General features: G+C 36.0%; 1 protein-coding gene across 1 annotated transcript in view; it reads right to left on the bottom strand.

Annotated features, from left to right (window-relative positions):
- Positions 1-13,872, bottom strand: part of TLL1 (tolloid like 1) — a 248,915-nt gene that overhangs the window by 108,810 nt on the left and 126,233 nt on the right. The window contains exons 7-8 of the mRNA XM_007524530.2: positions 12,431-12,536; positions 2,861-2,985 (exon numbers count right to left, since the gene is read on the bottom strand). Of these exons, the coding sequence (XP_007524592.1) occupies positions 2,861-2,985; positions 12,431-12,536 (231 nt within the window). The remainder of the gene's footprint in view (positions 1-2,860; positions 2,986-12,430; positions 12,537-13,872) is intronic.

Here is a 13,872-nt window from a genome sequence, read left to right as displayed (position 1 = left end):
TACCATTCAATAGAGTATCACATAGCTACCAAAAGATAAACTCTCATTTCATCAAATAATAAATAATAAATGGCTCTCCATTTTCAGTTAATTATTTTGAGTTTTATTAATATATTTGAGTTAACTGAGTATGATGACAATGGAAACAAATGGTGCTGTAAAATCATTGTGCTATGATATAAATGTTTATTTAGAAACACAGGGATTATACTTGAATGACAAATTCAAAATGGGAGCAAGCTATGCTTATTCTGATGAATAAGGAGATAAACACAGAGCAACTTTGGAAGTAAAATGCTCAAGAAAAAATAAAACATATTTCAACACTTTCTATCAATTATGCAATGCACTTGTGACATGTCACATATATTATATGTAACAACTCTTGTGAAAACAAGCACTTGTTAAAATTTTATTAATAATATACTTCCAAGTGAGATCATTTGGGAATGAAGTGTGTATCGATGGGGAAAAATCTGTAACTCACAGATTAAACAAACTCTGTAGTGACTGAAAATTACATTAATCACAGACAATGCTGAAACTGAAATATAATTCAGCATACAGATGTACACAAATATTATTGCTCTCATAAAGAGATAAATTGTGTCTAAATTATTTTCTAAAATCAGGGTCCAGGCAGTGGCACACCTGGCTACACACTCAGATTACAGTGTGCAAGGACTGAGGTTCAAGCCCCTGGTCCCTACTTGCAGGGGAAAAGCTTCACAAGTGGTGAAGCAATGTAGCATATGTCTTTTTCCCTATCACCCCCTCCTCTCTCTGTCTCTCTGTCTCTATTCAGTAATAAGTAAAGAAAGAAATTAAAATATAGATTTTTTTAAAAATATTTATTTATTTATTTATTCCCTTCTGTTGCCCTCTTCGTTTTATTGTTGTAATTATTGTTGTTCTTGATGTTGTTGTTGTTGATAGGACAGAGAGAAATGGAGAGAGGAGGGGAAGACAGAGAGGGGGAGAGAAAGACAAACACCTGCAGACCTGCTTCACCGCCTCTGAAGCGAAGCCCCTGTAGGTGGGAAGCTGGGGGACTCGAACCAGGATCCTTAACCGGATCCTTGCGCTTTGCGCCACGTGCGCTTAACCCGCTGCACTACCGCCCAACTCCCTAAAATATAGATTTTTATGACTTTAAAAGTACATCTATAAAATTGTATCTGCTTATAATGTGATAAGTGTAAATGCTAGGACACACATGCCACCGTGCACAAGAACCCTGGTACAAGCCCCTGATTCCCACTTGTTGGGCGAATTTTTTTTTTTTTTTTTTTTTTTTTTTTTACCAGAACACTGTTCAGTTCTGGCATATGGTGGTGCGGGGGAATGAACCTGGGACCTTGGAGTCTCAGGTATGAGAATCTGTTTGCATAACCATTATGTTATCTACGCTCCGCATTGGGCAAAATGATATGAGTAGTGAACTAGTACTTCAGGTGTCTCTATTTTGCTCTCCCTCTGTCTTCCCTATGACTCCCAATTTATCTCTGTCTCTTCCCCCCCCCCAAAAAAAAAAGAAAGAAAAAACACTAACTCCTAACATAGTGGAGAAAAAAAGATAGAAAAATAAAATGGCCATCAGGAGCATTGCTCTCCTAAGTACTAGAGGCACCAAGCCCCAGAGATAACCCTAATGACAATTAAAAAAATAAATACTTTTGAAAGAATGGTGAGGATGAAGATAAGAGGAGCAAGGGGAGGAGGAGGAGGAGAAAAAGTTAAGCTCCAACAATAATGCATTTTTCTTAATAAGTGTGAGTGTTCCAGGCTACTTGGTCCTTACTACAACTGTTTCATTACTTTCTGACCCACTTATTGATTAAATTTCAGATATAAAAAGTAAATTTTAAGGGGCCAGGAGGTAGCACAGTGCATTAAGTGCATGTGGCATAAAGTGCAAGGACCGGCCTAAGGATCCCAGTTCGAACCCCCAGCTCTCCACCTGCAAGAGGTCCCTTTACAGGCGGTGAGGCAGGTCTGCAGGTGTCTATCTTTCTCTCCACCTCTCTGTCTTCCCCTCCTCTAGATATCTCTCTGTTCTATCCAACAACAATAACAGCTATGACAACAATAACAGTAACAACTACACCAAGCACGAGGGCAACAAAATGGGGGAAAAAATGGCCTCTAAAAGCAGTGGATTCGTAGTGTAGGCACCAAGCCTTAGCAATAACCCTGGAGGCAACAAAAAGTAAATTTTATTACTAAAATAGCTAAAGTGGAAGTATCCCAAAAAGTAGCTTATTTCACTGAACATAATTTTGTCAAATTCTATCCAAACTGTAGCAAAGAAAATATCTTACCAATATCTTCTGTTAATATTTTTACAACTACATCCAGTCCTAAAACATAAATTCACTAGCAATATGGTTAAAATTTATTTTTTTGCAACAAAGTTACAAATTACAAGGAATCAAATTTTAACTTGTACCACAAGTAGTAGTACCTACAATAAAATATTCAGGTTTTAATTCCTTGAATTGAAACCTGAAGTTGAAAGAAAAGATATTCTTTTTTATGTTGGCAAACAAACAGCATTTAACTATGAAACTGGGTAGCTATTTAATTATAACTTTCAAAAAAACCCATAAGATTTTGCTCTTTTACTCACTCTAGCAGAAGAAACAACAACAAAATACTATCCATGTTCTTAGAATTAGGCTTCTAGCAATTTGTTTTTAATTATATCAGTGGTGTTCCAGAGTTCTCTTCTATTTCATTTTATGATTACTGACTTCAAAATGAACACATTACTTGCCAGCACAAAGAGAGACAAGTAAACAGTTGAATCAGCACTGTCTTACTCATCTGGAAGAGCTTCTGTGTTTGTATGGTGCAATACCTGGACATCTATACAGCTTTCTTGCCTGAGCAATATCTCCTTTGCTTAACTGGGTACGCTGACCAATTGCTGGACGTATGCCATTATCATCACGAGAGGGGAGAATAGTATCCAGAAACATCCCCCTGAAAGAAATTAGAAGCAAGCCACACATAAGTCATCAGATTAAGACACATATATTCCTTACAAATGAAGGTTATTTTTGCAAGTCCAAGTCAATCAAAGTGGAAACATACTGAGCTGAACTTTTTACATCATGGTCAAATTACAAAACATTTCATTAAACAGAAAAAAATGTGTTAGATATACGTACATTTGTTAAATGTCTATGACTACAATGAAGTCAATAATGACATTATTTTTCCTTAGAAATAAATTTTATATGCTTTTAATAATCTTGAGCTCTATATAACCATGCACTAAGTAAATGTCCCATGGCATTATAATTATGATTATGATTATTGTTTTTTTTACTTCAGGGTTAATGCCGGATCTCGGTGCCTGCACCACGAAGCCACTGCTCCTGGTGGTTATTTTTTCCCCTTTTGTTACTCTTGTTTTATCATTCTGGTTATTGTTGATGATGATGTAATTGTTGTTGAATAGGGCAGAGAGAAATGGAGAGAGGAGAAGACAGAAAGGGGGAGAGAAAGATAGACACCTGCAGACCTGCTTCACTGCCTGGGAAGCGACTCCCCTGCAGGTGGGGAGCCAGGGCTCAAACCAGGATCCTTGAACCAGTCCTTGCAATTTGTGCCATGTGTGCTTAACTCGCTGGGCTACTGCCCGACCCCCTATTATTATTTTTTAATTTCCACCAGGGTTATGCTGAAACTTGGCAACTACACAATGCAGCTACCACTCTAGGTGTCCACATTTTTCTTTTCTTTTTTTTTTGGTCTTGATGAAACAGAGATAAATTGAGAGGAAAAGGGAGATACCACTCAATTTCCCTCTTTCAATTTCTCTGTTCTGTTAAATAAAAAAGAAAGGGAGAAAAGGGAGGTGGGGAGGGAGAGATAGAGGTGGATTTATTGCAAAGGTACCAAACCCTAGCAATAAATCTGGTAGCAATTTAGAAAGATATATTTCTATTATTATTCCTCATAGAGATTTAATCTGTTAAGAACAACATACAATAAATATTTAGTTTTCTAAAAATGTGAAAGTCAAATGATATATGTTTTTAGTTAAAATATTAACTTAACCTGAATATTTATAGAACTCCATGGAAAAACTAGTAGCAAAGTACCAAATTTTAGACCATAGAATATAATACAAAATAGTTTTGTGATATTCAAACATACATAGCTTACAAAGTTTTCATTGCAAAACTAAACAATAAATTAGTAATTTTAAGTTAAAAATACTGAGTTCACTTGCACCCAAGACTATGACAGAAACACACCACTTATCTTAATATGCATGACATAAATTCTAAATATAGTGCACTAATGAATAATCTAATTTTACAATATATATCAGTATTTGTATCTCTAAAGGAAGTACTGAGAGTAAAAGTTGAATGAACAGTGAGCCTAGTACAATGAGTCAAATGGAATAAAAGATACATGTAGATGTAAAACAAAAAAAGAAGCTTCTATAAAACATTTAAAAATCAATAAATAGAGAAGTCAAAATATATTAAATTAGGGTTACTAATAGGATAATCCTTTCCAAAATCTATAAATAAATAAATTGTATTTAAAGGGAAATCTAAAAGAACAGTTTTCACTCTATTCCTTCTTTTATTAAAGACTAACTAAACACTAGTACAGGTCTAGATCTATGGCAGCAAATAAAAGAAACAGAAATCATTCCTTTATGTTCTATAAGGGAAACAAGCCCATTAAACAGAAGATTGAAAACTAAAACAGTAACAGGCAGTGTGAAAAAAAAAAAAACGTGGCAAGAATATGTATAATGGTTGCCTAGTGATAAAGTAGTTTTTAAGTCCAGTGATCAAAAGAAAACTCACTTGAAAATTGACAGTTTAGTCAACATAAAGGAAGTGAAAGCTAGAACAATATGGGTAATTGTGAGCAGAGTTCCCAGAAAGAAAGAAAGAACAAGAAATATAACCACATGGCACTGGGGGACCACTAAAATATTTTGGTATCAGACAGGGAATGTGGTATCTCCATATCATACTACTAAGCATAGGAGAAAAGTAATGAGGGAAACTAGTGACTTCTGGGGCATGGCCATGTCAAGAGAGTTTGCTTGTACTGACCCATTGCAAGAAAGGAGTTATAGAGAAACATACACAAAGGTCAGTCTTCAACTATGCTGCATGAATCAAAAGATGCACTAAGTAGGTTAATTCCTGTAAATGAAGTTTTCTAATCTTTGTAATAGTTCAGTAATAATGAAGTATCCTGTTTCTAAAAAATAATGCTGGTAGCCTTTCAAAAATTGCATATTTTCCAAATTTCAAAAAGAGATTCTATATTTAAAGATCAAGGACAACTTGAAGTGGTTACATTCAAACTCAGAGAACATAATGATGAATTTTGGCTTATTGTATCTTCTGCGGTAAAGGTCTTTCCGTTTCCATTTCTTGCCTATTTCTTTGTTGTGTCTTTATGCTTGGAAGTACCAATTCCCTGAACATTAAGTTGTGGTGATTCTTCCTGAAAAGCACCACTATCAATAGCGTACAGACAGATCACAGAGATATCTGCCTATTGATCAATATTCATTAAGAAAATTATCTGTACTTTTTAATAAACCTCAAAATTCTACATTAATAGAAAAAAAACAGCACTAGTTTGCATGTTTATAAATTACAAATGGCAAATGCATTTGAAAGCTTCATATATTCTGTATTATTTATCCCATCTGTATTATACTGCCGATGAGCTACATTCATTATGTGTTTAGAACAGAAGGAATTGTTAAGTTTCAAATACTTAACATAAATCAAATCAAGGATTAATCCACAGGGTCATAGTATGATGAAAACAGTAGAAATATTTTAGAACTTTTTCATTACAAAAACACTCAACAATAGCTGGAGAAATAGTCCAAATGGGGGGCCAGGAGGTGGTGCACCTGGCTGAGCACACATTACAATGAGCAAGGACCCAAGTTCAAGCCTCTGGTCCCCACCTACAGGGGGAAAGCTTTGCAAGTGGTGAAGCAAGGCTGCAAGTGTCTGTCTCTCTCCCTCTCTATCACCCCCTTCCCTCTCAGTTTCTGGCTGTCACTATCCAAAAAATAAATAAAAATGATTAAAAAATGGTGTAAGGATCCCGGTTCGAGCCCCCCCGGCACCCCACTTGCAGGGGAATCACTTCACAGGCGGTGAACCAGGTCTGCAGGTGTCTGTCTTTCTCTCCTCTTCTGTCTCCCCTCCTCTCTCCATTTCTCTCTGTCCTATCCAACAATGATGACATCAATAACAACAGCAACAATTAATACAAGGGCAACAAAAGGGAAAATAAATATAATACAATTTTTTTTAAAAAAAAGATAATAAAAAAACAAAATAGCTTAAGTAGTAGGGACTTGTATGCTTAAGGCTCCTGACTTGGTCCCTAGTACCTAGCTAGTAGACCTAGGTACTCTTTTTCCTTCTACCTCACATGTGAAATTCATCCTCATATAAAATAAACCTTTAAAGCACAGGAATATCAGGAAACTATCTGAACATAATAAATACCATATATGAAAAGGCTACAGTGAAAATTACACTCAATACGGGAAAGAAGAAAAAAAAAACTGCTTGCCTCTTCTATTCAATATAAATTTGTAAGTCCTAAATAGAAATAAATCAAGAAACAGAACAAATAATAACCAAAATGGAAACAAATAAGTAAAATAATCTATAATCACATAATATCATATATACAAAAGTCCAAAGTCTACATAAAATAACTTCCATAATCAATAAAATAATAGATGTAACAGGGTACAAAATTAACACATTAAAATATCTGTATTCCTGTATGATAAAAGTAAAAAGTCAAAAATAAACTTGGACATAATTCCATTTAAAGTAGCACCAAAGAGATTAAAATAATAATAAACTAAAGTGAAAAGCTTAAAGACTGTAAGTTCATTAAAAACTACAAAACATGAAGGAATACCAAAGGAGATCATCTGGGACCACAACAAGACAGGACTACTAGAACGACTTCAGGAACTCACCAAATCGCTGGTGAGTACAAATACACGTAGCTCCTATACAGAGAGGAGCCTAGGGAAAAATTAAGTGGCTGGTAACAGTCCAACAGTTTACCAGTTAGGACACCACATCCAGTCTGTTTCACCAACAAAAAGATGGCTAAAGGGAGGAGAGGAGTCCCCTAAGACTCACTAAATGCAACTGTGAATCTCCATTGCTACTGCTCTCAAACTGCAGCAGCAGGGCGGAGACCCTGTGCTGACACCAGGGAACAGAGAACTAACCAGGAAACTCAGGAGAAGATCTATAACTTGGTGGCCTAGAGGTGGGACTGTGAGAGTCTCTTTGCATAACCACTGGATTATCTCTGCCCCACCCTGCTTTATCTCTTGATAGGGAGTCAGTGATTAAGCTAAGAAGCCTAAAACCAGTTTAAAAGCCCTCAGGCTCCCATAGCCTACAGGGAAGAAAAAGAACAAAAGAGGATTTTAAGTCACTGAGCTCCAACTCAGGGATTAAAATAATATTGAAATAACTGTCAATTTCCACAAATGTGAACCCTTTAATAACCTTACTTAGAAACATGTTAACCCAGACAAGAGTGATCAGTAGTTTGAGAAGTACTCAGAGAGAGACCTCATAACATACTATATAGAATGGTTAAACCAACAAGAAGAAATATTGGAGAAATGAACCAGGACAAGAGTCCAGCTAAAAGCCCCCCAAAGGTTGAAGCACAAAATAATGAGGTCAACATCCAAATATTAGTTAAGGAAATAATAATAGGAATGAGTAAAGAGTTTGAAGGAATTGTCATTAGTAATGCAGAAACAACAAATGAGACTCTGGAAGAAAATACTAATTATCTCGAGGTTTTAGAGAGCTGAAAGCTGAAATAGTTGAGCTAAGAACACAACTAGCTAAACAAGCTAAAACAGTATCAGAACAGGGTAACAAAATAGATGAACTCCATAAAACAGTACAAGGAAGAGAGAATACAATACATGAGGCTGGGGAGTCGGGCTGTAGTGCAGCGGGCTAAGCGCAGGTGGCGCAAAGCACAAGGACTGGCATAAGGATCCCGGTTCAAACCCCGGCTCCCCACCTGCAGGGGAGTCGCTTCACAGGCGGTGAAGCAGGTCTGCAGGTGTCTATCTTTCTCTCCTCCTCTCTGTCTTCCCCTCCCTCGCTCCATTTCTCTCTGTCCTATCCAACAACAACAACAATAATAACTACAACAATAAAACAACAAGGGCAACAAAAGGGAATAAGTAAATAAAAATAAATATAAAAAAAATTTAAAAAAAGAACACATGAGGCTGAAGACAGAATTAGCAAGGTTGAGGACAAATTAGAGACAACTAAAAAAGAAGTAAGAGAGCTCAAAAAGAGATTAAGAGATACTGAAAACAACAACAGAGACCTATGGGATGACTTCAAAAGAAAAAATATATGCATTATTGGCTTAGCAGAGGAAGAAGGAAAGGAAGAGAACATTGAAAACGAAGACACAAGATATCAAAATATTTGGGACACAGCTAAGGCAGTACTGAGAGGGAAGTTCATATATACACAAGCACACATTAGGAAACAAGAAAAAGCACAAATAAACAGCCTGACTGCACATCTTAAAGACCTAGAAGAAGAAAAACAAAAGAACCCTTAGGCAACCAGAAGGACAGAAATTACTAAAGTTAAGGCAGAAATAAATAACATTGAAAATAAGAAAACCATACAAAAGATCAACAAAAGTAAATGTTGGTTCTTCAAAAGAGTAAACAAAATTGACAAACCTTTAGCTAGACTCACAAAACAAAGAAGGGAGAAGACCCAAACATATCGGATCATATATGAAAGAGGAGATACCACAACAGACACTGCAGAAATTCAACATACCACGTGAGGTTTCTATGAACAGCTATATGCCACCAAGAAAGAGAACCTGGCAGAAATGAATGAGTTCCTAGATACCTACAAACTTCCAAAATTAAATAAAGAGGAAACCAGATAATATGAACAGGCCCATAACAGCTAATAAATTGAAATAGTTATCAAAAAATCTTCCCAATAATAAAAGTCCTTGACGAGATTGTTTTACAAATGAATTCTACAAAACCTTCAAAGAATAACTAATACCTCTACTTTTAAAAGTCTTCCAGAAGATTGAAGACACTGGAATACTACCTTGCAGCATCTATGAAGCCTACATCACTCTGATACTAAAAGCAGACAGGGACACAACCAAAAAGAAAACTATAGACCAATATCTCTGTTGAGCATAGATGCAAAAATATTGAACAAAATTCTAGCCAACCAGATACAGTAGTATACTAAAAAGATTGTTCATCATGACCAAGTGGGGTTTATCCCAGGCATGCAAGGTTGGTTTAAATAAATCAAAGTGATCCACCACATCAACAAAAGCAAGACCAAAAACCACATGGTCATATCAGTAGATGCAGAGAAAGCCTTTGACAAAAGACAACAGCCCTTTATGATCAAAACACTACAAAAATGGGAATAGATGGAAAATTCCTTAAGATAGTGGAGTCTATATATAGCAAACCTACAGCAAACATCATACTCAATGGTGAAAAACTAGAAGCATTTCCCCTCAGATCAGGTACTAAACAGGGCTGCCCACTATCACCATTATTATTCAACATAGTGTTGGAAGTTCTTGCAGTAACAATCAGGCAGGAGCAAGGAATTAAAGGGATACAGACTGGAAGAGAAGGAGTCACACTCTTCCTATTTGCAGATGATAGGATGGTATACATAAAAAAAACCTAAGGAATCCAGCAAGCTTTTGGAAATCATCAGGCAATACAGTAACCTGTGCAGCTACAAAATTAACATTCAAAAGTCAGTGGCATTCCTCTCTGCAAACACTAAGTTAGAAGAAGATAAAATCCAGAAGTCAATTTCTTTTACTATAGCAACAAAAACAATCAAATATCTAGGAATAAAGCTAACCAAAGAAGTGAAAGACTTTTATACTGAAAATTATGAGTCACTACTCAAGGAAATTGAAAAAAGACACAAAGAAGTGAAAAGATATTATATGTTCATGGGTTGGAAGAGTTAACATCATCAAAATGAATATACCACCCAGAGCCATACTCAGATTTAATGTTATCTCCATCATGATTCCAACCACATTTTTTAGGAGAATAGACCAAATGCTACAAATGTTTATCTGGAAGCAGAAAAGACTTAGAATTGCCAAAACAATCTTGAGAATAAAGAACAGAACTGGAGGTATCACACTCCCAGATCTCAAATTGTACTATCGGGCCATTTACATCAAAATTGCTTGGTACTGGAACATGAATAGACACACTAACCAGTGGAATAGAAATGAGAGCCCAGAAGTAAACCCCCACACCTATGGACATCTAATCTTTGACAAAGGGGGCTCAGACTATTAAATGGGGAAAGCAGAGTCTCTTCAACAAATGGTGTCGGAAAAAATGGGTTGAAACATGCAGAAGAATGAAACTGAACCACCATATTTCACCAAACACAACAGTAAATTCCAAGTGGATCAAGGACTTGGATGTTAGACCAGAAACTTTCAGATACTTAGAGGCAAATATTGGCAGAACTCTTTTCCACATAAATTTTAAAGACATCTTCAATGAAACGAATCCAATTACAAAGAAGACTAAGGTAAGTATAAATCTATGGGACTACATCAAATTGAAAAGCTTCTGCACAGCAAAAGAAATCACTACCCAAACCAAGAGACCCCTCACAGAATGGAGAAGATCTTCACATGCCATATATCATACAAGACCTTAATTACCAAAATATATAAAGAGCTTGCCAAACTTATCAACAAGAAAACATATAACTCCATCCAAAAGTGGGGAGAAAGCATGGACAGAATATTCACCACAGAAGAGATCCAAAAGGCTGAGAAATACATGAAAAAATGCTCCAAGTCATTGATTGTCAGAGAATTGCAAATAAAGACAACAATGAGATACAACTTCACTCCTGTGAGAATGTCGTACATCAGAAAAGACAACAGCAGCAAATGCTGGAGAGGTTGAGGGGTCAAAGGAACCCTCCTGCACTGCTGGTGGGAATGTTAATTGGCCCAACCTCCATGCAAAACAGTCTGGAGAACTCTCAGAAGACTAGAAATGGACCTACCATATGATCCTGCAATTCCTCTCCTGGGGATATATCCTAAGGAACTCAACACACCCATCCAAAAAGATCTGTGTACACATATGTTCTTATCAGAACAATTTGTAATAGCCAAAACCTGGAAGCTACCCAAGTGTCCAACACCAGATGAGTGGCTGAGCAAGTTGTGGTCTATATACACAGTGGAATACTACTCAGGTATTAAAAGCAGTGACTTCACTGTTTTCAGCCAATCTTGGATGGACCTTGAAAAATTCATCTTAAGTGAAATAAGTCAGAAACAGAAGGGTGAATATGGGATGATCTCACTCTCAGGCAGAAGTGAAAAACAAGATCAGAAGAGAAAACAGAGTAGAACCTGAACTGGAGTTGGTGTATTGCACCAAAGTAAAAGACTCTGGGGTTGGGGAGAGGAAGAATACAGGTCCAAACAGGAGACAGAAGACCTAGTGGGGGTTGTATTGTTATATGAAAAACTGGGGAATGTTATGCATGTACAAACTATTGTATTTACTGTCAAATGTAAAACATTAATTCTCCAATAAATAAATTTAAAAAAAACTACAAAACATGGAGGAAAATCATTAAAAGAGACACACAAAACTTTTTTTAAAAATCCATGTTTATATTCACTTTATTTATTGAATAAAGGGTAAGGAGAAATAGAGAGGAAGAAAGAGAAATAGAGACAAATATGAAAGGAAAAATGAAAGAAAGGAAGAAAGAGAGAAAGAAAGAAAGAAAGAAAGAAAGAAAGAAAGAAAGAAAGAAAGAAAAAGAAAAATGGTGCCAGGCATTGAGGCACCTGGTTAAGCACACACATTACAGTGCACAAGGACCCAGGTTCAAGCCCCTGGTCCCCAACTGCAGGGGGAATGCTTCAGGAGTGGTGAAGCAGAGCTGCATATTTCTCTCTACCTATATCCCTCTCCCCTTTCAATTGCTCTCTGTCTCTATCAAATAATAAATAAATTAAGTAAACTTTTTAAAATTTAATAAAAATCAAGGAAATGAATTGAATTTTCCTCTTCCCATTAATTCTTTAGAAATACAGATTAATAAACTGTAACATACAGGCTGGGGAAAAAGCCCCCAGCACAAACAAGAAAAAATAAATCTCCAATATTAGCTAGTAGAAGTTAAAAGTAGTAAGAAATTACTTTGCACTTTATGACAGAAATATCTTTAAAATTGTTCTAGTTCTACTGGTAAACATCGTTTTTGTGAAGAACCACACAGAGAAAAGGAATTAAAAGTCAAAAGGTATAACCTGAGACTCCAACCTTGAGAAGGTGTTCCTGGCATAGTGCATAATACTGTCAAAGTCATATCTTTCTCCTAGTGAGTTCACTTCTCCAGGCTCCATTTTCAGAAAATTGTACTCTTGACCTAAGAATTAGACACACACATAAATTTCAGAAATCTCTTAACAGCCAGAAAATAGATCAGGAGAGTTTTTTTCCAGCCCATATTTGTATTATATTAAATAGATGATTTGACTAGTTGAATTTACATATTACTAGCTAAGTATGTACAACCAATACTGTTGTGTTCACAATATTATATTGAAGAGTAAAACTGAAAAATTACTAAAAGAAGGCTTAAAAGTTTGCTTTCTACACACATTCACTGCTCTTCTCAATGCTGTTTCTTTCTAAGACTAAAAATCATTTATTATTAATTTAATAATGGTTTACAATATTTTTAAATTGCAAGTATATTCAACACAGCACCCACCATCATAGCTGTGTCTCCTATTATCCCACTGATAACAGATGATATACTATTTTCTTTCTTTATGGGGAGAGGGGTTAGCAAATGAACTATAATTGTTGACACACGGGTACAACCTCTTATCTCTACGTGATAGATGTCTGGACACCACTTTCAACACCCTCCACCCCAACTAATGTCCCTTTCTGCTATCATGTACTGGGATCCCAAACCATCCATTCAACCCAGTCCCTTCCTTCTTTTGTCCTTCCCCAAAGTCCTTTGTTTTGGTCCAATACACAACACACAGTGAAAGTTGTGCTTTTTTCCTTTAAAATCTTATTGCTTTTTTGCTGTATTGTAGAAATGAGTATTAAAAATCAGAACTTTACCTAAGTTTCCAAACTTTCTCGTACAGTTACATTTTCCAGGACCACTGAAATTTATCTTACAGCTTGTTTTAAGTCTTTCTGATTAAAAAAAAAATGAGGGGAAAAAACTCAGCACTTAAAAGTACATGCAACAATACAGGCTTTGGGTATATGGCCTTGCCGCTGAAGACAAAACAAGACAAAACAGCTGCCGATGTCACTCAAAAATGAAATAAAATTTTCTTTGATATAAGAAAAAAATCTACTTGAAGGCTTTTTGAGGACAAGAATAATATGCTTCAGAAGTTTTCAGAACTGTTTTTATAGTTCCTGGATATCTTCCTTTTAATAGGTTTCTCAATTGTCTGCATCTGTACTATATTATTAAATTCATTTAAAAATATTGTTATGTACTATCAAAACTTGAAAATAACCAGGAGCTAAAAAACCTCAAGAGACCTAGTTTCAGATTCAGGGACTGACATTTCACAATTTAAGCAATAAAAAAAATGGCTGGTTTTATGGCTCCCTTATGTAACTTAATAAACTTTGCTAAACCAAAGATGTAGCTTACCATGTAGGGTTGAGTCAGGTTTGAACTCCGGCAGTTACTGCGAGAGTCTCACAACACTGGGGGAAGA

This window comes from Erinaceus europaeus, chromosome 2, assembly GCF_950295315.1.
Source record: "Erinaceus europaeus chromosome 2, mEriEur2.1, whole genome shotgun sequence".
In the NCBI taxonomy this organism is placed as follows: domain Eukaryota; kingdom Metazoa; phylum Chordata; class Mammalia; order Eulipotyphla; family Erinaceidae; genus Erinaceus; species Erinaceus europaeus.
Note: the sequence above shows the minus strand (reverse complement) of the source record. Positions and strands in the feature narration are given on the sequence as shown.